Source organism: Schistocerca gregaria, chromosome 9, assembly GCF_023897955.1.
Source record: "Schistocerca gregaria isolate iqSchGreg1 chromosome 9, iqSchGreg1.2, whole genome shotgun sequence".
Taxonomy (NCBI): domain Eukaryota; kingdom Metazoa; phylum Arthropoda; class Insecta; order Orthoptera; family Acrididae; genus Schistocerca; species Schistocerca gregaria.
The window spans coordinates 120,675,921-120,702,556 of NC_064928.1; the positions used below are offsets into that span (position 1 = coordinate 120,675,921).

At 42.8% G+C, this 26,636-nt stretch overlaps 1 protein-coding gene across 1 annotated transcript in view; it reads right to left on the reverse strand.

Annotated features, from left to right (window-relative positions):
- Nucleotides 1–762: 762 nt before the first annotated feature.
- Nucleotides 763–26,636, reverse strand: part of LOC126292199 (uncharacterized) — a 154,350-nt gene continuing 128,476 nt past the window's right edge. The window contains exon 7 of the mRNA XM_049986052.1: nucleotides 763–1,538. Coding sequence (XP_049842009.1) covers nucleotides 1,436–1,538 — 103 coding nt within the window. The 3' untranslated portion in view covers nucleotides 763–1,435. The remainder of the gene's footprint in view (nucleotides 1,539–26,636) is intronic.

Here is a 26,636-nt window from a genome sequence, read left to right on the forward strand (position 1 = left end):
TAAAATTAAATTGCAATGCTAGGTCAAAAACATGGAATTCCATGATTTGTCCAGGTAAAATGTAATACCATGACAATTCCAGTTGTACACTCACTCACTTATGATAGGTGCACCAGTAATGAAGACTTACCTATATTCTACAAGAATTTGTTTGAAATTAAAGGAAAACATTAAAACTGTGCTATACTCTGATGCATGTCATGTTATAATTTTGCGTTTGACTACCCAAGCTTTAATTATTTGATCGCTGAAATTAAAAATGGACAATTGTGTCAAATCATTGTAGAGTTGATGCTCAAAACAACTTCAAAGGGTTTAAGATTAGTGCACAAAGGAGACAAATAAATGGATGGATACTTAACAATGTAGGAAAAGATAGCTTGCTACTTACTGTAAAGAAGACATGTTAAGTTGCAGACAGGTGCAATTAAGAGAGACTTACACAAAGCTTTTGGCCACAGCCTTCATCAGTAAAAGAGAAAGAGAAATGCACACCACTTGTACACACAAGCAAGCACACCTCATGCAAAGACTGCCACCTCTGGCAGCTCAAGCCTCTTACGTGGTGTTCCCATTATTTGATTTCGGATGGATATTACATATTCAAGAATTTACCAGAACATATTAACTTCTCACAAGGATTAATTTAGTGGAGTTTAAGAGTGAATCAAACAACTTTATGTTGGGGAATTCCTTTTACTGCACTGAATAATATCTATGCAGAGATTTTTGAAACTACTGTTTCCCTAATAATATTATATTTCGTAACTTTGTAACTCTATTGTAGCACAGTTAAATGAACACTTTCTTTACTTCTTTTCACATACCAGACACACCTCTGTTGGATATTTGGTATATGGTATATGATTCTTCTGAAGTGGAAAAATTTTATTTTCTGAAGAAACAAAATACAAAATTGAAACAAAAGCCTTTTTTCTTAAAAAGTCTGTCATAAAACTGGTATCAATTTACAAACAAGTTGTTAATACATTGTATTTATTTTACATCTCATGATTACAGAGCAGTAGCTTAAAAAAGCTAACCACTTGACAGTTTTGAAAACTGTATGCTTAAATCATTTAAGCAAAATATTTTCACATGCACAAAGACTGCTGAGCATTGTAAGAAGAAATTTTCACTTGGAACAACATCATAATGGGCACTGAAACTACTTCAGTCAGTCGTAACTCCTGTTCAACAAACAAAACATTTATTCAATACAGATGACAATGTGTAAACAGTTGTAACTTTAACCTCTCCAGGTGGAGCAATACTAAAAACGAAATTAAAATTAATGCAAGAGTCCAGAGTGGAATAAAAGTGATGGCAGGACACAGCTCGTCAACTGCATCAGTTTACTGCCACTGTTCAGTGCACAAAGTGTAGATGAGTCATAGGCAGAAATGCAATCATAAATGCTGCCCCAGTCACCAGTCTAGTCATTCAATAGCTGCTTCTGCAGAAGAAAACTGTGAATTTTCTGAAGCCCTGCCCTGTTTAGGTGCACTCTGTCCGGACGTCTTGTTCCAGAATAAAAACTGTGGACAAAACAAATCTTTAACATTTTGTAGCAACCACAATCCATACTTCCTGTTTTAAAAATCTACATTAATGTGACCAAGAAACAGATATACAAGTGGAGATTGATAAATTTGTTTCAAGCAGTTGGAAATTATCATGAACATAATGAGTGTCAGAAAGTGTATTTTGTGTAACACTTATGTTTAAACATTTAATTGAAGAAATAAAGATATAGCTGGGACACATTAAATGATCTATACGCACATAAGAATCAAAGTTGCTAATATTTCAGATAACGCCCTTCCTCAGAGATAAGAGCTGTGATAAAAAAATATGGCAAACACCACAAATGCCTGCTCTGCTATCAGAAGAAGTAGTGCTGCAAATGTCTGCCACACTGCAGCACATGTAAATAATCATTTAACTCACAAGTGAAGGCCACAATGTTCTGATCACAGATTTACTTTAAACTTTGTACACTTTTAGTAGGCCATTAAAACAACATAATCTGCAAGTAGTAAGGTGCACTACTCTGGCAAGTCTGAGAAAATTGCAAGAGCAGTTTTAGGCATCTATTATGTAACGGATGTATCTGGCGTGGGTGCTTTGACAGTAGAGTTTATGGTGTCCAGTTGCTACTGTTTCGTAAAACGAATGTGTACGAGACGACGGTTTGAGTCCCCTCCAAACTTAGCTTTTCCAACTGTATTTTTTGTTCCACCACTGTTCTTATTATTTAATTTATGTGACTTCTGAGAGGTAATATAATTTAAAAAATCACTTATATTTACATGAAGTTTCAGCAAATTTCATGATATTACACCACTTACCATTTTTAATTAAATTCAATTATTAGAACAAACATGTATATATAATTATTGACAAGTAAATGAAGAAATGCATAGATTTTTTCTGAAAACATTTGCCAGTCATGATTTGCAAAGTCATATATGGAATCTGGTAAGGTACCCGGAACTAATTTGCACCTTGATACTTTGAGCTGTAGGCACAGAGGCAGGCCCCATTTGACAGTTAACCTGCATAGCAGTGAGGCTTTGCTAATGTAGCAAGAACAAATAGTGCAGGAGCAATTTTTTTGAATATCTAAAAATTTGCACTTGTACTATGAAAATGAAGGTTTGAGTTGGAATTGAACTATTGTCTCATACACGAATGCTAACCACCTGACCACCATGAACTCTAACGTCTGGCACCTGTCCAGAGAGACATCAGTTACTTAGCAGATGAGTAAAACTTCTCTTGCTATTTTCTTGGAATTGCGGGAGTAGTGCACCTTACTACTTGTTCAGAATGTTGTTTCAATGGCCTACTAAAGATGTACAAAATTTCACGTAAATCCATGATCCCAATGTTGTGGCCTCCCCTTGTCAGATATGGTTTGTGTGTGTACCTGTGTGAATAAAGTTCATATTCTCCACTCTACTTGTTGTAGTGATCAAAAAACTCGCTCTGGAAGCTACCTACACTTTTGCATTGCATAAAGCAATGGAAAACATGGATATGGTTTTTGTTATGGTGACACTGCCAAACTCTGAAGAACAGGAGTGTGGGTGGAAGCCATCACCATTTGCCTTTACATAGATTATGTAAAAAATTCACGAAACTGGAAGTCTGAGAAAACACACCAAAAAAAAAAAAAAAAAAATGGTGATAGAATAACAATTATGATGTATAGATAAAAATAATTAAATTCACATGCACAAAGATTTGCAGTGGAAAAAGAATAATGAGAAAAAAAGGACAGCAAATGAAACAGTTAACATGATGATTAAAATGACCTGATAAATGAATATAAATAAAAAACATTACAATTAAACCAATTCATTGAATAAAAATAATGGTCAAAGTAATTTTGATAAAGATTTAAAAATAAAATATTTCAAAGCACCTGATGACACTACTTTGCATGTGTTGACTACTTTAACCTTATTAAAGCTGTAGAGTATCACATGAAAGTCTGAAGCTTTTTTTAAATCAATTACTCACTAACGAGCGCCCATCAGAATGAAAGGCTGCAGGGTGTGATACCTTTGACCTTAACCAGATGGTTTAAAAAAGTTGATCCCACTGCTGGGAACTTCTTCTTGTCAGTCAGGAATCCATGCTCATCAAGAGAAATGGATGAACAATGACGTATGTGTGTGGTGCAGGCTTTTAGAAGAATTGTGTAACTGGTCACTATTTTACTGATGTAAGTCTAAATACTCATCATTATTAAAATTTTCTTTACAGATCTACTGTTGCTTTGCAAGTTGTCTCATGGACATAAGGTCATTCATGTGCTATCAAAATGTCAGATTTCTTGCCCATTCTGCACAGATAATTACACACATTCGTAACAGAACATTTGCAAAGCATTGGATCAATAATTCAGGAAAAACATAATGATCTATATGCTCACCAGATGTATTACCCACTGGGAAATTAGAACGAGGTAACTGTGACATCTCCTGAAGACATGAAATACTCTGTAACACAGTCATACACTGCAGTAAGCCCAGATGAAACTGAACATACTGTATCGTCTGACAGCAACCGCTTTATACCAAGTAAGAGTTCTCAATGATGACATTTCAAGCACTCTAGGTGACACTCACAGTAATAAACACAGGAAGCATGGAAGCATAACCGAGTTGTGTGTCTGCTTACATATCGCTCAATAGGATAGATGTTTGTGTGATTTTTTCCAATGGCAGGATTGTAGTTAGTGGCACTGTCATCTTGCTACTATTTGATCAAGTTCTGAACATGATGTGTTATTGACGTCCTCTTCAAAGGCTCTTTCCCTTGCCACAGAAAAAGTATATGAATATACCCATTAATGGTAAGGAACACAGAAAAGACAGGTTGCATTGCCACAACAATTTAGCTATCTGTATGCATATCAGTTAGCTATGAGGAAGGGCATTATCCAAAAGCTTAAGTCTTACAGTTGTATTCAAGAATTAAGTTTCCACTCTGCCCTGCCCCTCCCCCCCCCCCCCCCCCCCCCCACCCGGTGTGTGTGTGTGTGTGTGTGTGTGTGTGTGTGTGTGTGTGTGTGTGTGTGTGTGTGTGTGTGTGTAAGAAAAAAGGGGGGGGGGCAGGGGGGGAGGAATCGAGCACCTGCACAATGCGTCAACTGTATGGTGCATAGTTACTTTTACTCCTCATATTAAAACCTCGAGGTTTCAAATAGGTACAATACATTTTGAGAATTTCACTCTGCAGCGGAGTGTGCGCTGATACGAAACTTCCTGGCAGATTAAAACTGTGTGCCTGACCGAGACTCGAACTCGGGACCTTTGCCTTTCGCGGGCAAGTGCTCTACCATCCGAGCTACTGAAGCACGACTCACGCCCGGTCCTCACAGCTTTACTTCTGCTAGTATCTCGTCTCCTACTTTCCATATTTTACAGAAGCTCTCCTGTGAACCTTGCAGAACTAGCACTCCTGAAAGAAAGGATACTGCGGAGACATGGCTTAGCCACAGCCGGGGGGATGTTTCCAGCATGAGAATTTCACTCTGCAGCGGAGTGTGCGCTGATATGAAACTTCCTGGCAGATTAAAACTATGTGCCCGACTGAGGTAGGAGACGAGATACTGGCAGAAGTAAAGCTGTGAGGACCGGGCGTGAGCCGTGCTTCGGTAGCTCAGATGGTAGAGCACTTGCCTGCGAAAGGCAAAGGTCCCAAGTTCGAGCCTCGGTCAGGCACACAGATTAAATCTGCCAGGAAGTTTCAGGTACAATACAGTTGCCTTATATTATGCATGATTTGGGCTGTATAGTAATTTATCAAGGTTAATACTCTGTGCAGTGATAAAAACTTTTTATTTAAAAAGGTTGCTTATGTTCCAAGCACAGACTGAGTTGAGGAAAGGACATAGTTACCATACACCAGCACTAAATGCAGTTTATTATAGCATAAATAAAACTTTAATGTGATCATAGAAGCACTACAGGTATGCCAGATTTTGGATTTCTAAATAATCATTTTACAGAAATTTTATTAAAGCACACCATAGTAACATTCATGTGACTGCTGGGTAGTAGGCATCTCACTTAAAGGCTGTGAAATAATAATGTTGCAAACAAAGTTTAGCATACGAAAAAGCCAAGTGTTTGTTAGGTGCCACATTTTTTTGTTCCATATCCACTAAAGCTCAAAGAAGACATTTCAATTTTGTGTTTAAAAATGGTGAAAGCTATAAGTAATTTTGGATGTTGTAGAATGTAAGTTGGGAGTAACTGTAGTACCACAAACAGAAATTATTCGCTGTGGAGTCTCTCAAGAGTTTTGTCCCGAGTCCTCCATTGTTTCTGATTTATGCTAATGATCTGCCTGTAGCTGTGAAATTTGAGTGCAAATTTGCTGTTTTCCAATGACACCAGGAATGTGTATGAAAATTTGTCAACCAAAGACACCAACAGCATCTTATACAAAATCTTTAACTGGTTTGCTTTCAACTCCATTTCAACCAATCGAATTAAGACATATTTCCTACAGTTACGAAGAGTTTATACTGCCATGGACCAGTCAGTCGCAAATGCAGCTTGTTTTTGCTTATGTGCACAACATTCTTTGTACAATAATACAATTATTTTCTGAAGATTAGTGTTTAATGTCCCATTGACACAGAGGTCATCTGAGACAGAGCACAAGCTCAGAATGATTCAAGGATGGGGAAGGAAATTGGCCGTGCATTTTCAAAGGAACCACCTGGGCATTTGCTTGGAGCGAAATTGTGGAAAACCTAAATCTGTATCGTTGAATGCAGATTTCAACTGTCATCGTCATGAATGTGAGTCGGTCTATTATTTTCTGAGGGAACTGTTTTAATCTTCATTGCTAAGTAAAGAGGGATCAAAATCACCTGTACAGAAAGTCCCAAAAATCCATATCACAATTTGTTTAGGTCCACGGTCGGCAACTGTTGCAGCACCGTCTAGGTCCGTATTGCAGTATGAAACTTGTTTTAATAGCAGCAGTCATATTCATTTTAACACAATTTTTCTGCTCATCACTCTATGAAAGCTTAATGCCAGTTTATGAAACTTTGATGTGAAATGACAATTTTATCTTTTGGGTGCATGTACACAGCAGCACTGATCTGTAATGTGGAAGCGGCTCCTTTGTGGTGCGTCAACATATGTTTTGATACGGAAGCAATTCCTGTGCAGTAAGTTGGCATTTGCATTGAGCCAGCTGGTGGTATTTTTATAGAGAATGAATATTATTAAAAAATATTTTATCATCACTTTGTCAGGAGTTGCTGCGATCTCATATGGAGCTGTTCTTAATTTGTTTTGTTAGTGCTGAGGCTTAGAACATTTTTTACATCAATATGGATCCTAAAAATCTGCAAAGTTGATAGTTAAAATAGGAAGTTTTTGACTGAGTGGACTAAATGATATTGTCCTACGTTGCCTGACAGGCCAGGAGCTGTTCCAGTTTGCTTCATATGCAACAAAATGTCGCTATTGTTAAAAATGCCAATTTGAAACAAACAATACGAAACAATCTATCAACAATTATATAAAAAATTTCCTTTGGGTAATGAAGCTCGCCAAGAAAAACTTCAAGCATTAGTACGTTGCTCTTATCAGTGAGCAAGAAAAAACAGCCTAAGCATAGTTGCATGTGTGTTGGACATTTAATAAACACCAGAAGCTATTTTCAGTCAGAGATAGAAAAAAAAGTGTGTTACAAGTGGTCACAGCACTTTTTGGAGAGAGAGAGAGAGAGAGAGAGAGAGAGAGAGAGAGAGAGAGAGAGAGAAAGTTATTAGCACAATTCAAGATATTCCATTGCTGGCAAGAAGCAATACGAGAAAAATCGAAATTTTAGCTGCTGACAGCAGAAGTGGTTTTTGTGAACTCCTGCTGATCATGCCTTGCTATGCCATACTCTTGATGAATAGTGTGGCATTGCTGATGAAGAACAAATGTCAACTTTGTGTGATTTTTGTACATTGAAAGTAAGGGAAGAACTGCTGGCATTATTACTGTTTAAAGGTAAGACTTGTGGAGAAGATTTAGTCAAGAGTTTGATGACTTCATGACAAAATCAAACATTAATTATGATAAAGTGGTGTCTTTTTTTAACTATGGGGAGCCGAATGACTAAAGGCAAAGAAAAACCGCGTGATCAGGTTGATTAATTTCATTAGGACTCATCCTGCTCTTCAGCACTAACAGTTCAAAGAGTTTCTATCTGAGTGCAGTTTGGGACATCTGACACTGCAGCAGAATGATGTTTGTTGGCTAAGTCAAGGACAAGTGAACATTTTTGGCAAATAAGAGAAATAGTAACTTCTATCTCAGACACCTTGGATGCAGAAGGAGCAAGGAAGCATCTAGAGTTCCTAGCAAATAAATGCAATATGCTATCTGTGACTTTCCTGAAAGATATTCTGAAACATTTAAATGCTCTCAATACCAAACTGAAAAGAAATGGGAAATTAATACGAGATCTAATACACTGTGTGTGTTTTTTCCGTTGCAAGCTGAATGTCTTTGAATAAGATCCTGCACATCAAGAATTCATTCACTTTCCAACAATTCTCAAATAGAAAAATAATTCTGAAATAGACATTGCAGAATTTTCAAATTGTGTGTTAGATCTTAGGAAGGAATTTGCAGCAAGATTCCAAGACTTTGCCGAGAGAGAGAGAGAGAGAGAGAGAGAGAGAGAGAGAGAGAGAGAGAGATTGTTGCGATTCTTAAAATCATGGCAGCATGGACTGATGTGGCTGCAAAGATGTTCCTCCTTTACTCCAAAAGAAGATAAAAGATTTCCAGGAAGACATTTCCTTGCAAATACAAAAAAACTGCATCTACCACAGAAATTTGGAGTAAACATGTTTGAGAAAAATGTGGGAATTGCAAAAAATTTGCCATTTACCTGGCTACTACAACCTGCACCACAAATGTTTGTGAAACTTCATTTTCAAAAATGAATTTCTGAAGAACCCATATCAGTCAAAATTAATTGCTGCCCACCTCAAACACACTTTTCACATGAACTGCTCACTGAATGAACCTAACTTTAAAAACATGGCTCAAGACTACAAATGTAATTTTTTCCATTGATTTTTGAATACAGTTACACCTATCTATTGTCTTTCATATTATTTTCTGAGCAAAAAGAAAAATAAAACTTAGTAATGAATTTGAGTTTTTTTTTTCTTTTTTGCCTCTATAAAAATTTTCTAAAGTATCCAGAGTCCACCTAAAATTACTTGCTGACCCCTGGTTTATACGTTTGGTAATAGATACTCCAGCTTCTCAATCTATATTGGTGCTTCTGTATTTTGTCATAAAGAGACCTAAGTCCTACGAAAACAATTCCGCAGTCCACATACACGAAAGTAGACATGAGTAATGTGAATTAATTTTTTTTTCCATTCCACAAACAAATACTACAAGTTCTACTTATAAAATCCATTTTTATTCTTAATAATGTAGGAAATCACACCTGCTATTCTAAATGTGTGTTTTTAACTGTGACATGTTTTTGTCACGTGCTATTTATTAATGTTTGAACAAAAATAGGCTTAATATTTCGTTTTGCTTATTTCATATTCTTGTGAACCATATCGCTTGAGATCTGTGGAAGGTAATAACCATATTTCTTTTTCTTTGTAAACATTTAATTCATATGCTTGTTTTTCTGATTTTTTAAGTTCTGGAGGATCTCCTCACTATGGATCTATTGAAACGAAAAGTACATCAAATATAATCTGTATGAAGATATGGCAGCACTAATAACTGAAATGTTATAAGGGTTTTATAAATAGGCTACCCTGAAAAACATATTTATAAATGAGAGCTTATGTATTCAATTAAATGGATGTTGGAGTAAACCTTAAACAGAAACATCTTTTCATTAGTAATTATCAGATAAAAAGAGGGAATATTCATGTCTTCTCATTCATCTTTATATATATAAAACGGAAAGAAACTTCCACATGGGAAAAATATATTAAAAACAAAGATTCCAAGACTTACCAAGCGGGAAAGCGCCGGCAGACAGGCACATGAACAAAACACACAAACAGAATTACGAGCTTTCGCAACTGGCAGTTGCTTCGTCAGGAAAGAGGGAAGGAGAGGGAAAAATGAAAGGATGTGGGTTTTAAGGGAGAGGGTAAGGAGTCATTCCAATCCCGGGAGCGGAAAGACTTACCTTAGGGAGAAAAAAGGATAGGTATATGCTCGCACGCACACGCACACACACACACGCACACACACACACACACACACACACACACACACACACACACACACACACACACACACACACACACACACATCCATCCATACATACACAGACACAAGCAGACATATTTAAAGGCAAAGAGTATGGACAGAGATATAAGTCAAGGCGGAAGTGTGGAGGCAAAGATGATGTTGAATGACAGGTGAGGTATGAGTGGCGGCAACTTGAAATTAGCGGAGATTGAGGCCTGGTGGATAACGAGAAGGGAGGATATATTGAAGGGCAAGTTCCCATCTCCGGAGTTCGGATAGGTTGGTGTTGGTGGGAAGTATCCAGATAACTCGAACGGTGTAACACTGCCAAGATATGCTGGCTGTGCATCAAGGCATGTTTAGCCACAGGGTGATCCTCATTACCAACAAACACTGTCTGCCGTTTGATATGGAATGGGTGGCAGCTGTCATAATGGAGGTACTGTTGCTTGTTGGTGGGTTTGATGTGGACGGATGTCAATGGCCAGCTTCACACATCCGTCCACATCAAACCCACCAATAAGCAACAGTACCTCCATTATGACAGCTGCCACCCATTCCATATCAAACGGTCCCTTCCCTACAGCCTAGGCCTTCGTGGCAAACGAATCTGCTCCAGTCCTGAATCCCTCGACCATTACACCAACAACCTGAAAACAGCTTTCGCATCCCGCAACTACCCTCCCGACCTGGTACAGAAGCAGATAACCAGAGCCACTTCCTCATCCCCTCAAACCCAGAACCTCTCACAGAAATACCCCAAAAGTGCCCCACTTGTGACAGGATACTTCCCGGGACTGGATCAGACTCTGAATGTGGCTCTCCAGCAGGGATACAACTTCCTAAAATCCTGCCCCGAAATGAGATCCATCCTTCATGAAATCCTCCTTACTCCACCAAGAGTGTCTTTCCGCCGTCCACCTAACCTTCGTAACCTCTTGGTTCATCCCTATGAAATCCCCAAAGCACCTTCCCTACCCTCTGGCTCCTACCCTTGCAACCGCTCCCGGTGTAAAACCTGTCCTATGCACCCTCCCACCACCACCTACTCCAGTCCTGTAACCCGGAAGGTGTACACGATCAAAGGCAGAGCCACGTGTGAAAGCACCCACGTGATTTACCAACTGACCTGCCTACACTGTGACGCTTTCTATGTGGGAATGACCAGCAACAAACTGTCCATTCGCATGAATGGACACAGGCAGACAGTGTTTGTTGGTAATGAGGATCACCCTGTGGCTAAACATGCCTTGGTGCACAGCCAGCACATCTTGGCAGTGTTACACCGTTCGAGTTATCTGGATACTTCCCACCAACACCAACCTATCCGAACTCCGGAGATGGGAACTTGCCCTTCAATATATCCTCTCTTCTCGTTATGCACCAGGCCTCAATCTCCGCTAATTTCAAGTTGCCGCCACTCATACCTCACCTGTCATTCAACATCATCTTTGCCTCCACACTTCCGCCTTGACTTATATCTCTGCCCATACTCTTTGCCTTTAAATATGTCTGCTTGTGTCTGTGTATGTATGGATGGATATGTGTGTGTGTGTGTGTGTGTGTGTGTGTGTGTGTGTGTGTGTGTGTGTGTGTGTGCGCGCGCGCGAGCGCGAGCATATACCTATCCTTTTTTCCCCCTAAGGTAAGTCTTTCCGCTCCCGGGATTGGAATGACTCCTTACCCTCTCCCTTAAAACCCACATCCTTTCATCTTTCCTTTTACTTCCCTCTTTCCTGACGAAGCAGCCGCCGGTTGCGAAAGCTCAAATTCTGTGTGTGTGTTTGTGTTTTATTCATTATGCCTATCTACCGGCACTTTCCCGCTTGGTAAGTCTTGGAATCTTTGTTTTTACATATAGACACACACAAATCATCATAAAATACACTCTTTCAAATTCTAAAGGTGGCAGTGGTAAAACACAGGGAGCGAAAGGCTATTTACAATTTGTACAGAAACCAGATGGCAGTTATAAGAGTCGAGGGACATGAAAGAGAAGCAGTGGTTGGTAATGGAGTACGACAGGGTTGTAGCCTCTCCCCAATGTTATTCAATCTGTATACTGAGCAAGCAGTAAAGGAAACAAAAGAAAAATTCGGAGTAGGTATTAAAATCCACGGAGAAGAAATAAAAACTTTGAGGTTCGCCGATGACATTGTAATTCTATCAGAGACAGCAAAGGACTTGAAAGAGCAGTTGAATGGAATGAACAGTGTTTTGAAAGGAGGATATAAGATGATCATCAACAAAAGCAAAACTAGGATAATGGAATGTAGTCGAATTAAGTCGGTTGATGCTGAGGGAATTAGATTAGGAAATGAGACACTTAAAGTAGTAAAGGAGTTTAGCTGTTTGGGGAGCAAAATAACTGATGATGGTCGAAGTAGAGAGGATATAAAGTGTAGACTGGCAATGGCAAGAAAAGCGTTTCTGAAGAAGAGAAATTTGTTAACATCGAGTATAGATTTAAGTGTCAGGAAGTCATTTCTGAAAGTATTTGTATGGAGTGTAGCCATGTATGGAAGTGAAACATAGACGATAAATAGTTCGGACAAGAAGAGAATAGAATCTTTCGAAACGTGGTGCTACAGAAGAATGCTTAAGATTCGATGGTTAGATCACATAACTAATGAGGAAGTATTGAATAGGATTGGGGAGAAGAGAAGTTTGTGGCACAACTTGACCAGAAGAAGGGATCGGTTGGTAGGACATGTTCTGAGGCATCAAGGGACCACCAATTTGGTATTGGAGGGCAGTGTGGAGGGTAGAAATCGTAGAGTGAGACCAAGAGATGAATACACTAAGCAGATTCAGAAGGATGTAGGTTGCAGTAGGTACTGGGAGATGATGAAGCTTGCACAAGATAGAGGAGCATGGAGAGCTGCATCAAACCAGTCTCAGGACTGAATACCACAACAACAACAACATAAAATACCGATCATCTACATGAAAAAACTCCATTGCAGAAGGGAGAGGTGTGCAGGGCATCACATCACAAACTTAAAAACAGCTCTGTTTGGTGAGAAGAGGTCCTAAATAAGCAGGTTCTAAAATTTTATCTTACTTTCCACAGAGCTTAAATACTTAAAGAAGAATGAATATCTTTTCAAGATAAACTGTCAATTTCTACTGGAACATTCTACTTCATTGAGGAATCTGTGTGTGAGAACTTACCAAATAAATGGCTTCCTAAACATTCTCATGACTATCATATGTTAATGTTAGTATTATTTAATGTTAATGGATCTGTGGGACACACATTCAATACGTAAATATATAAGCAAATAATCTGGACTCCTGTTCATGTTAAGTGACTGAAGATGAAACAAAAGTCAAACAATACACTTAACACCAAACTGAAGCCAAACTAGTGAAAGCACATTGACAGTGCTGCCACAAGTTGTCCCAAGTGAAATTCCCCAATTTTCAGACAAGTTTTCCAGAACTTTTTTTCTGTTACTGTTACCTTACTTATTTAGTTGCTTTATTCAGTTTTTAAATACACGGAATATTACATTACGAAACACTCATGTAAAAATGATTCTAAAATATCAGCCATCTTGAAATACAGAACAAATATTGACACACCTATCTGTAGTCTATGCTGTATCCTTAAAAACACAAATTTATCAAGGCATAGAATTAAAGTGTGTACAGAAAAATTTACTTGACAAGCTGTTTTTCCATCTAATAGCTACAACAGTGAGATATTATGAAATCATAATTAGAAAGTAACTTTTATGGCAGAACCCAATATTTAATTACATTTGTCACTCCAAAATCTCACACATCATGCTAAATACTTTGATTTTAAGGTGTTATATTTAGACCATGTTATAGTTTCCGTCAATGTCTTTGCAGATAAAACCTATTTTCCATGGAATTTAAACCTTTTAAACATATGAAACAGCATCAAATCATTAGTTGAAATTGTCTGAATCACAGTGCAAGAATTTAATAAGAACAGAAAACTATTCATCAGATTAAAATCAATAACAAATTTGAAGTTTGTCAAAACTGTGTTATACCTTTAGTGCTGACAATCTTACGATTACATGGAAACTAAACAAAATTTTTGTCTTTTCATTAGGTGTTACAATATGTGGAAATTCAGCTGTTTTCAGCAAAGTAGATGACACTTTCAGTCCTTTCATGTGAAATTCAAACAAATTTTAAGCTGCGAGAAAAACTTCATGTAACAAATGAGCAGTCAAAGGATTTAGGCATTATACTCAGGCTTAAATGACAGTGTGTGCATTTTCACACGGCTGCAGCTTCAATAATTAACAGCAGTCTCAATAATTTCCATCTGAGCAGGAGGACCAAGCAAATGGAACAACTATATACAAGTGCTGAAGTAATAGAACAAGACGTACATACAAAAATAATGACAGCACATTTCTTTATCCTTTGTATATACAAGGGTTATCACATATTTTATTAAGTGCTGGCACAGGAAATTTAAAATTTGTACTTGAAGTTAACTTTCAGCAAATACTGAATGCTTACCTGCCCATCATACACAATGCATATGAAAAGTTGTTGATTAAGACAATGAGATTTTTTTAACAACATTTCAAATCACACACTTCTACATCTACATCTACATGACTACTCTGCAATTCACATTTAAGTGCTTGGCAGAGGGTTCATCGAACCACAATCATACTATCTCTCTACTATTCCACTCCCGAACAGCGAGCGAGAAAAACGAACACCTAAACCTTTCTGTTCGAGCTCTGATTTCTCTTATTTTATTTTGATGATCATTCCTACCTATGTAGGTTGGGCTCAACAAAATATTTTCGCATTCGAAAGAGAAAGTTGGTGACTGAAATTTCGTAAAAAGGTCTCGCCGCGACAAAAAACGTCTATGCTGTAATGACTTCCATCCCAACTCGTGTATCATATCTGCCACACTCTCTCCCCTATAACGCGATAATACAAAACGAGCTGCCCTTCTTTGCACCCTCTCGATGTCCTCCGTCAATCCCACCTGGTAAGGATCCCACACCGCGCAGCAATATTCTAACAGAGGACGAACGAGTGTAGTGTAAACTGTCTCTTTAGTGGACTTGTTGCATCTTCTAAGTGTCCTGCCAATGAAACGCAACCTTTGGCTCGCCTTCCCGACAATATTATCTATGTGGTCCTTCCAACTGAAGTTGTTCGTAATTTTAACACCCAGGTACTTAGTTGAATTGACAGCCTTGAGAATTGTACTATTTATCGAGTAATCGAATTCCAACGGATTTCTTTTGGAACTCATGTGAATCATCTCACACTTTTCGTTATTTAGCGTCAACTGCCACCTGACATACCATACAGCAATCTTTTCTAAATCGCTTTGCAGCTGATACTGGTCTTCGGATGACCTTACTAGACGGTAAATTACAGCATCATCTGCGAACAACCTAAGAGAACTGCTCAGATTGTCACCCAGGTCATTTATATAGATCAGGAACAGTAGAGGTCCCGGGACGCTTCCCTGGGGAACACCTGATATCACTTCAGTTTTACTCGATGATTTGCAGTCTATTACTACGAACTGCGACCTTCCTGACAGGAAATCACGAATCCAGTCGCACAACTGAGACGATACCCCATAGCTCCGCAGCTTGATTAGAAGTCGCTTGTGAGGAACGGTGTCAAAAGCTTTCCGGAAATCTAGAAATACGGAATCAACTTGAGATCCCCTGTCGATAGCGGCCATTACTTCGTGCGAATAAAGAGCTAGCTGCGTTGCACAAGAGCGATGTTTTCTGAAGCCATGCTGATTACGTGTCAATAGATCGTTCCCTTCGAGGTGATTCATAATGTTTGAATACAGTATATGCTCCAAAACCCTACTGCAAACCGACGTCAATGATATAGGTCTGTAGTTAAATGGATTACTCCTACTACCCTTCTTGAACACTGGTGCGACCTGCGCAATTTTCCAATCTGTAGGTACAGATCTATCGGTGAGCGAGCGGTTGTATATGAGTGCTAAGTAGGGAGCTATAGTATCAGCGTAATCTGAAAGGAACCTAATCGGTATACAATCTGGACCTGAAGACTTGCCCGTATCAAGCGATTTGAGTTGCTTCGCAACCCCTAAGGTATCTACTTCTAAGAAACTCATGCTAGCAGATGTTCGTGTTTCAAATTCTGGAATATTCCATTCGTCTTCCCTGGTGAAGGAATTTCGGAAAACTGCGTTCAATAACTCCGCTTTAGCGGCACAGTCGTCGATAACAGTACCATCGGCACTGCGCAGCGAAGGTATTGACTGCGTCTTGCCGCTTGTGTACTTTACATACAACCAGAATTTCTTCGGATTTTCTACCAAATTTCGAGACAATGTTTCGTTGTGGAACCTATTAAAGGCATCTCGCATCGAAGTACGTGCCAAATTTCGCGCGTCTGTAAATTTTAGCCCATCTTCAGGATTTCGCGTTCTTCTGAACTTCGCATGCTTTTTCCGTTGCCTCTGCAACAGCGTTCGGACCTTTTTTGTGTACCACGGGGGATCCGTTCCATCTCTTACCAATTTATGAGGTATGAATATCTCAATTGCTGTTGCTACTATATCTTTGAATTTGAGCCACATCTCGTCTACATTCGCATAGTCAGTTCGGAAGGAATGGAAATTGTCTTTTAGGAAGGCTTCTAGTGGCACTTTATCCGCTTTTTTAAATAAAATTATTTTGCGTTTGTTTCTGATGGATTTGGAAGAAATGGTATTGAGCCTAGCTACAATGACCTTGTGATCACTAATCCCTGTATCAGTCATGATGCTCTCTATCAGCTCTGGATTGTTTGTGGCCAAGAGGTCCTTGAAACACGCTGCCGGAAATGGCAATTCACCTGTGCATTAACAATATTGATTTACTATTATCTCATTTTTAAGTTTCGCCTCGAACCATGTAAGTCATTTTTCAAATAACGGACTGAGGGCAAATTTTGCAGCAGAGATGACATCAAAAACTATTCTTCAGAATACATCTTTCTTTCCACAGAGGATTATCAGTTGCCACACACCCTCGAGACAGATTAGAAGTGTCTGTTGGGTTAGGAAACAAACCCAGACTTTTGCACAGAACTCCAGCCGAATTTGAAAAGTTGAGATAGGTACTCTCTCTCTCTCTCTCTCTCTCTCTCTCTCTCTCTGTGTGTGTGTGTGTGTGTGTGTGTGTGTGTGTGTGTGTGTGTGTGTGTGTGTGTGTGTGTGTGTGTGTGTGTGTGTGCGCGTGTGTGTGTGGGCGCGCGCGCCTCTCTCTCTCTCTCTCTCTCTCTCTCTCTCTCTCTGTGTGTGTGTGTGTGTGTGTGTGTGGGTGGGTGTGTGTGGGTGGGGGGCGGGGGCGCACTTACGGGTGCTAAACAGCGAGGTTTTCAGCGCCCCTAAACATGTTAAAAGAAACAAATGTGGGAAAAGGTATTAAAATGTTACTGTACATATTAATACAATGAGAAAGAATAGAAAATGCTATGAAAAGAGACTAACACATAAATAAAATGACAAAGGAGCTAAAAGTAAGGTACAGGAAAATGTCACTTGCAGGCCACTTACGTAAAATACAGGCAGTCCAGTCACCCGGTGAACACACTAAAACCATCTGCCTAAAATCTTGGCAAAAAAATGTTGGACAATTCACAAAACTTTAAAACTCAAACCACATTCATTTAATCATTACCTAAAATAGACTGCAGATCCGTCGGCGAATCAGCTGTAGCTTGCTGGTCAAAAAGTTAAATGCAGTGTAATAGTGGTGCACAGTTATCTGTAGATTGCAAGTGTCACACTTGGAGGGTTCTCTCGCTGGGACGAGAAGTTATGTGTCTTAGTGCTGTAGCCTATGCGAAGGCGAGTGATGAGAACCTCGTCCCATCAACTCAGCTGGAAGGAGGTACTCTATGGCCTAGTTGCAGGCTTCACAACATGGAGCTTATTGTCAGTCACTTTCAGCCACTCAACCTCCAACCGACGCAAGACTTTTGAGCATAACAGCGGGTCACAGCATGCACGGAGATGGCAGACTGAAATACCTGAGGATCGAGGCACGCCTCCATGGCTGCTAGATCTGCCCTTTCACTTCCCACAATTCCAAGGTGGCCCCAGTAACCAGCACAAAGACACCTCCTTCCTCATTTGTTGTAGGTGGAGGTGGCTATCCTGGATAGTCTGGACTGTTTTATCTGCTGGGTACACACGTTTCAGAGAGTAAAGGGCACCCAAAGAATCAGAACAGATAAGAAATTTAGCACTTGAACATCTCTTCTACTCCAGTGCCTACAAGACTGCACACAATTCTGCATCATAGAGAGTAAAGACTTGAGGCAGTTGGAACTTGAGGACACTATCCGAGGAAACAACAGAGCAGCCAACAGAATCCCCGTTTTGAGTCATCTACAAAAACAGTGACATATTCATGGGGCTCAGCTAAAATGTCAGAAAATATCTCAAAAACAGGAGCAGGAGTGCTATCTCTCCTGTACCGCACCAAATGTAAAATCACTCTGGGCCTCTCCAGTAAACAGCGTGGCAGATGGTTAAAACACTGGATTTGGGATCATACTGGCTCCACAGCGAGTGACTACAGAACATGCTGCACGCGGATCCCAAATGGCATTGTGGCTTGTGGATGGTTGGAAAAAATGACCATGAGGAATTGCTGCAGGATGGTAAGTGGTGATTTCCCCGGCTCAGCATAGAGGCTGGGTACGAGATTGGTTCTATATGCACCTGTGGTCAGCTGAATCACCTCATGGTAGACAGTGTCAATGATCTGCAAATAAGAGAGCCTCGCTGACTCATACACTGTGCTCCCATAGTTTGGCTGCGAATGCACGAAAGCCCTATAATACTGGAGAAGATGCACCCTGCCTGCTCCCCAAGACCTGTGACTAAGGCGCTTTAAGATATTCAGTGCCGTCAATGCTCTGGCTTTCAGATCTCTCAGAGGTGGCAACCAATACAATTTGGAGTAAGAAATGAGGCCCAGAAACCTCTGACACACTAAATGTCGAATGGTGTCCCCCATATGCACGGCAGGTAAATTAAAAATATGATGGGAGTGACTAAAATGAACATTCGCGTATGCGCATCTACACACACACACACACACACACACACACACACACACACACACACACAGAGAGAGAGAGAGAGAGAGAGAGAGAGAGAGAGAGAGAGAGAGAGAGAGAGAGAGAGAGAGAACTGAAAACCCATCTTTGCAGGTCACTCCTCCAACCACCGCACTATAAGCTTCATCTAGTGTCTCGCTCTTACAACACTGGAAGAGGAACAGAAAACAGCAAAATCATCCATAAGTAAGGAGCACTGTACAGGACTCCTCTTACTATAGACGTGATACTCTTTATGGCTACGGCAAAGAGGGCAACACTTAAAAACACTGCCCTGAGGGACACCATTCTCTTGCTCAAATAGGTCTGACAGCGTGTCTCCAACTCTGGTCCCAAGAAACTGCTGAAACAGGAAAGACCGGATAAAGAAGGGGATGTAGCCACAAATCCCACTGATGCAGTTGTGCTACAATACAGTGTCTCTGATATCGAAGAATATGCCGATACAGTGATGCTTACATACGACAGCCTGCCAAATAGTCGCCTCTAGCAGGGTCTGATTGAAATCTCCGGAAACCACACAGAGTACCTAAGGTGTTGCCTGGTCTCTAACAACCAAACCAGATAACGGTAAACCATTCACTCCACGGTCTTTCGTACACAGCTCATCGAGATGACTCTCCGATAACTACTCAGATATGTGCGATCCTATGCTGGTTTGAGGAGAGCTATCAGAATTGCCTCCCTCCACAAGTTGAGGAAGTCGGTTGTCCACCATATGAGATTGAAACATTCTGGGAGGATTTTCATCAATGCCGCTGGCAGATGTCGAAGCATGCAGTGCCATATTTTGGCATGACTGGGTGCAGTGTCACAAACCTCAGTCAGTGCCGATTACAGCTCCCACATGGAGAAAGGGGAATTCTAGGCCTCAGAACTGTGGAATCTGAAGTCAAACTACCACTCTCTCTACAGTTTCACGGCAGCGACAGAACACCGGATCCTGACTTACACTGGCAGTAGTTTTTGCAAAGTGCTCAGCCAATGTCTGTACAATGTCTCCAGATGCTTTTTGGAGACACCTCTATTTGAGCACTGCTGCTATTGATAAATGACTGTGTTTACCGGAAATCCTGTTAGCTTTGTAGAAGAAGTGGAATGATTAACTGACTTCAGGAATGCTAGCCATCACCTTCTCTTGCTCTCCCTAACGACGGGTTGAGACTTGGCCCTTTTTGCAAATAAAAGGGCCCTTACATTGTCAGCTGTTGGTCGGTGTTGAAAACGTCTAAGAGCCACAAGCCTGTTCCAGATTGCTGAACTGCACTCATCTGTCCACCAAGGTACAGGTCACCTCCTAAAATGTCCTGAGGACTTTGGGATGGATAGGTCAGCAGCACGATGGACCACTCGTGTGATGTGGTCCACCCATTCGTGGATGCTGTTGCGGTGTTTGAACACAGCCGGCTGGCTGAAGAGGTCCACTTAGCCCTGCTGACCATACATTTCGGTGGCTGGGTAGGGAGATGCGGTGTAGGAAGTAGTCAGTGCAATGGAGGTTATTAATGACCTCCCACTGAACAGAGCCTGTGAGGTCGGGAGAGCAGAAACAGAGGCCAATGGCTGACAATGACCCCGCAGCACTACAGAAATGAGTTGGATTACCTGTGTTGACGATGCACAGTTCGTGAGACATCACGAGGCTCTCCAAAACCAGACCTCGAGGGCAAGTAGAGGTCGAGTACCCCAAGACGTGATGGTCACTGAAGTCCCCAGAAGGAGAAATGGGTGTGGGAGTTGTCCTACGAGAACTGTGACAGCCTCAGAGGCTACCGCATCTAGTGGAGGTAAAAACAGTGGACAAACTGTAATCCTCTGATGGGCATGAATTTCAACAACAAATGCTTGCAGGTCAGTAGCGAGGGGGAGAGCAGAGGAGTGGTGCATATTACTGACAAACAGGATGACCCTTCCCTTGGTTCTTTCTGCCCCAAACCCACCCTATGTCATCCTTGTAGTGTAGTGTATAAATCCTATAGCAAAGGGATGTCTGTACCTTTAAAATGAGTTTCTTGTAAACACAAGCCTGTGCTAGGAGTTTCAGTTCCTCTGCATAAGTCCGTAACCCATTGATGTTCCACTGCAGTATGGAAGCCATTTTAATGACGAGGGTTTACTCTTGTCTTTCCCCTTCTCAACTTGCTGTGGTGTCAATATGGCAACAGAGGGACTCACTGGTACCCTCAGGAAAACGTCAATGTCCATACCAGCGTTGCTATGATCTTCTTCAGATCCAGCAGACAACAGCAAGGTCAGACGGTCTGATGGCTTCGAAGCGGACCGCTTCGGCCATCCGGCCTTCGTCCTCACCTTGGATTTTGGGAATGTTGGCAAGGTTAATGGAACAAACATTCTATGGAATCTCATCCGATGTCTGCCATGAGGGTTTTCTGTGCATTCTGGTGTTATGGTAGGTAACATTCAATGCTTACCGATAGGAACTAGCACCGCAGGCTGGCAGCTACATTTACAGTCACAGGTAGATGTGCCCTGCTCAACAGGCGTGGTCGGGGTGCTAATACTGACATTCTGGAAACACTGTGTCAATGCCGAGACAAACAACTTGACTTTGCATCGGAGTACGATATACGTTGGATGACTTTAATTTTGTGAATCTTCTTTTCTTCAACATAGACAGGACAATCCCCGCTCCAAACCAGATACACTTGTGAGCAATTAACACACCTGGGTGACGCAGTGCACTGGAAATCCTTTTCGTGTGCTGCACTGCCACATCGGCCACATGTAGCCCGACCTTTGCTTTTTTTTTTGTGGTTTTAGGGCGCACAACTACAATGGTCATTAGGGCCCTGACTAATTTAGCAATGTACCGCAAGGCACAAGGTTAAAACAGCAACTAAAAGGGACAACACTATAAAAGACGTATTAACAGACATAGGATTAAAAAACTACAGCATAATCAAACGTCCTTAGACAGGTGTGTAAAGTTGATGAAACGAAGAACACGAGCAGCAGCTCCTGGGTCATTCGCTAAAATGGCATCGAGAGTACATGGCAGGCCAAGATCAAGACGCAGCGTAGTAAAATCTGGACAGAACGTTAAAATGTGGCGGACCGTCAGCAATTGCCCATATGGACAGAACGTCGCCGGCGCTGCCGTCAGCAGATAGCGATGGCTGAACTGGCAGTGTCCAATTCGTAGCCGGGCCAAAACGACCTCCTCCCGCCGAGAAGGATGTGAGGAGGACGTCCAAGCTAAGGGGAGAGGTTTCAAGGCCCGAAGCTTGTTGTCCCTAAGTGCAGCCCAATCGGCATGCCACAGCAATAAAATGCGCCGACAAATGACCGTGCAACAATCTGATGAAGGGACACAACAAGAAGCCGTCCGAGGCTGGAGGACCGCAGCCTTGGCCGCGGCATCTGCAGCTTCGTTCCCAGGGATACCGACATGGCCAGGAACCCACATAAAGCTAACTGGAGACCCGTTGTCCACCAGCTGCTGAAGAGAGCGGTGGATCCGGTGCACGAAAGGGTGAACCGGATACGGATCACTGAGGCTCTGGATGGCGCTCAGAGAATAGGAGCAGATGACATAAGCAGAATGTCGGTGGCGGCAGACGTAAAGAACAGCCTGGTAGAGGGCAAAGAGCTCAGCTGTGAAGACCGAACAATGGCCATGTAGCCGGTATTTGAAACTTTGTGCACCGACAATAAAAGAACACCCAACCCCGTCATTGTTCTTAGAGCCATCTGTACAAATGAAGGTCATATTAATGAACTTCGAACGAAGTTTGACAAAACGGGAGTGGTATACTGAACCGGGGGTAACCTCCTTTGGGAGCGAGCGGAGGTCAAGGTGAACGCGAAGCTGAGCGTGGAGCCAAGGTGGCATGTGGCTCTTGCTCACTCTAAAGGTTGCAGGGAGTGAAAAATCAAGGTGTTGAAGGAGGTGACGAAAGCGAACTCCAGGGGGTAGAAGGGCAGAGACATACAACCCGTATTGACGGTCGAGAGAGTCGTCAAAAAAGGAACGATACGATGGGTGGTCGGGCATTGACAGAAGCCGACAGGCGTAACGACAAAGCAGTATATCGCGCTGGTAGGTGAGTGGCAATTCACCGGCTTCAGCATGAAGACTCTCGACGGGACTAGTATAAAACGCTCCGATCGCAAGCCGTAAACCCCGATGTTGTATGGAGTTGAGGCGGCGTAAGATGGACGGCCGTGCAGAGGAGTATACAAAGCACCCATAATCCAGCATGGAGCGGACGATCGACCGATATAGGCGAAGTAGGACGGTTCGATCCGCTCCCCACGACGTGCCACTGAGAACACGGAGGACATTTAGAGAATGGGTACAATGGGCAGCCAAATATGACACATGTGGAGACCAACTAAGTTTCCTGTCAAATGTAAGACCTAAAAATTTTGTTGTCTCCTCGAATGGGAGAGCAACAGGGCCGAGTCGTAAGGACGGTGGGAGAAACTCTTTGTAGCGCCAGAAGTTAACACAGACCGTTTTCTCGGCAGAAAAACGGAAGCCATTGGCGACATTCCAGCAGTAAAGACGGTCAAGAGAACGCTGAAGACAGCGCTCCAGGAAACATGTACACTGCGCGCTGCAATAGATGGTAAAATCGTCCACGAAAAGGGAGCCTGATACATCATCTGGGAGGCAATCCATTATTGGATTGATCGCTATGGCGAAGAGAGTGATGCTCAAAACGGAGCCCTGTGGCACCCCATTTTCCTGGCGAAAGGTGTCTGACAGGACAGAACCCACACGTACCCTGAACTGTCGATCCATTAAAAAGGAACAAATAAAAAGAGGGAGGCGACTGCAAAAGACCCATGTATGCATGGTGCGGAGAATGCCCGCTCTCCAACAGGTGTCGTAAGCCTTCTCCAAATCAAAGAACACAGCCGCGGTCGGGCACTTCCGCAAGAAGTTATTCATAATGAAGGTCGACAAGGTAACCAGATGGTCAACAGCAGAGCGGCGCCTACGAAATCCACATTGTACATTGGTAAGTAGGTGTCGAGATTCGAGCAGCCAAACCAACCGAGAGTTAACCATTCGCTCCATCACCTTACAGCCACAGCTGGTAAGCGAGATGGGTCGATAACTGGAAGGCAAGTGCTTGTCCTTCCCCAGCTTAGGAATCGGTACAACAATAGACTCGCACCAGCATGCGGGAACATGTCCCTTAATCCAGATGCGATTATAAGTACAAAGAAGGAAACCTTTACCCGCAAGAGAAAGGTTCTTCAGCATCTGAATATGAATTGAATCAGGCCCCGGAGCGGAGGACCGTGACCGGGCAAGTGCATTTTCGAGTTCCCGCATGGTGAATGGGGCATTGTAGTTTTCACAATTCGAGGAGTGGAAATTAGGTGGCCGAGCCTCCTCTGCCTGTTTTCGGAGGAGGAAGGCAGGGGGGTAATGAGTGGAGCTTGAAACCTCTGCGAAAAAGCGGCCGAAGGCATTGGAGACATCCTCAGGGGCCACAAGGACGTCATTCGCGACCGTCAAGCCAGGAACTGGTGAGTGGACCTTAGTGCCAGATAGCCGGCGCAGGCTACCCCAGACAACAGAAGAAGGAGTAAAACTGTTGAAGGTGCTTGTGAAAGCAGCCCAGCTGGCTTTCTTGCTTTCTTTAAGAATACGACGACACTGCGCACGTAATCGTTTATAATTGATACAATTCGCCACTGTAGGGTGGTGTTTAAAGGTGCGTAAAGCACGTCGACGAGCACGTAAGGCGTCTCTACGTGCTGCGGTCCACCAGGGGACCAGTACGCAACGTGGAGAAGAAGTAGTGTGAGGGATGGAATATTCAGCAGCAGTGAGAATGACTTCCGTGAGGTGTGTGGCCTATCGCAGCTTGTGAAGGTTTGATCCTGAAAGGTCGCCCTGGAAGTGAAGAGCCCCCAGTCTGTTTTGGAGATGGTCCAACTAGTTGAGCACGAAGAGGGGGTATGATGCAGGAGATGGATAACACACGGGAAGTGTTCGCTCGAATATGTATCAGAACGCGCATACCACTCAAACCGGCGTGCAAGTTGGGTAGTACATGCAGAGAGGTCTAAATGGGAATAGGTGTGAGAGGTGTCTGAAAGGAAAGTAGGGGCGCCAGTATTGAGGCAGACAAGATTGACCTGGTTGAAAACGTCTGCTAACAGGGAGCCCCTCGGACAGGATGCTGGAGAGCCCCAAAGAGGATGGTGAGCATTGAAGTCTCCAGTTAACAAAAATGGTGCAGGGAGCTGAGCAATAAGTTGCAGCATGTCTGCCCTGGTAACGGCAGACGATGATGGAGTGTAAACGGTACAGATGGAAAATGTAAAATTGGGGAGAGTAATGCGGACGGCAACTGCCTGCAGGCCGGTGTGCAATGTGATGGGATCATAGTATATATCATCCCGGACCAGCAACATAACCCCTCCATGAGCCGGAATACCTGCCACAGGGGGTAAGTCAAAACGCTCAGAGGTGTAGTGTGCCAAGGCAATTTGATCGCATGGACGTGGCTTCGTTTCCTGGAGGGCTACGACGAGCGGACGGTGCAAGCGGAGCAGCAATTTCAAGTCCTCTTGGTTGGAACGAATGCTGCAAATATTCCAGTGAATAAGTGCCATCGTGAGAAGAAGAAGATGCAAGAAGGGGTCATCTAGAAGGCTGCTGTGGGCCCGGCTTCGAGCGAGCACTGCCGCCGCTAGCAGGAGGCGGACAGTCATCGTCCATTTGTTCTATAGGTTCATCGGCCATCTTGTGAAGATGGCCGGGAGGGGGAGTTTCCTCCGCTGGTGAACGGCCAGATGTTCGGCTACCAGCGGTGCAGCCAGGCGAAACGGATGACGGCCTGGGGCGGCAACCGCTGGGGGGCGCAGGAGGAGAAATGCACCGTGGCGGGGAAGGAGAACTGTGCTTCCTATGAGCCTTCTTGGAAGGCCGTTTTGTGGAAGGATTGGTCGATGGCTGAGGGTTCGAGGTACGTAGGTGGTCTGCACGAGACGGTTCTTTCTTGAAGGCCCGTGCTTCTGACTTCTGGGTCTTCGTCCTGGCAGAAGCTGATGAAAGTGCTTGTGTCGGAGGGGCGACGGGAGGAAGAGGAGATGTCGACCGGGCGATCTTATCACTGGCCGAACGGATGACCGTAGTGCTGAAGGTCAGATCGCATGTCTGCGTCGCCACCTCCCTGGTAGTCCAAGGAGAGGCGAGGACAGTACTGTACTTCCCCGCTGGGAGCAACGTGGGCTTCCTACTAGCCAATAGCTTGCGAGCAGCCGAGGTGGAGACTTTCTCTTTGACCCGAATTTCTTGGATACAGCGTTCTTCCTTGTAGACGGAACAGTCGCCGCAACAGTTCACACAACGAGGAGACGGAGGTGGACAGTCACCCTCATGGGCATCCCTGCCAAAAGTCACACATGTAGCCGCATTGGAACAAGAATGACGAGTGTGATTAAAACACTGACACTGGTAGCAGCGCGTAGGTGTTGGGACATAGGGGCGAACAGAAATAACCTCGTAGCCCGCCTTGATGCGCGACGGCAGCTGAACACTATCAAAGGTCAAGAAAAGTGTCTGGGTCGGTACAAGGTCATTGTTGACCTTTTTCATGACCCTATGGACAGCCGTCACGCCCTGCTCAGCGAAGAAAGACTGAATCTCCTCGTCAGTCAATCCGTCGAGTGATCTAGTATAGACCACACCACGAGACGAATTCACAGTGCGGTGAGCCTCTACCCAGACAGGGAACGTGTACAGGA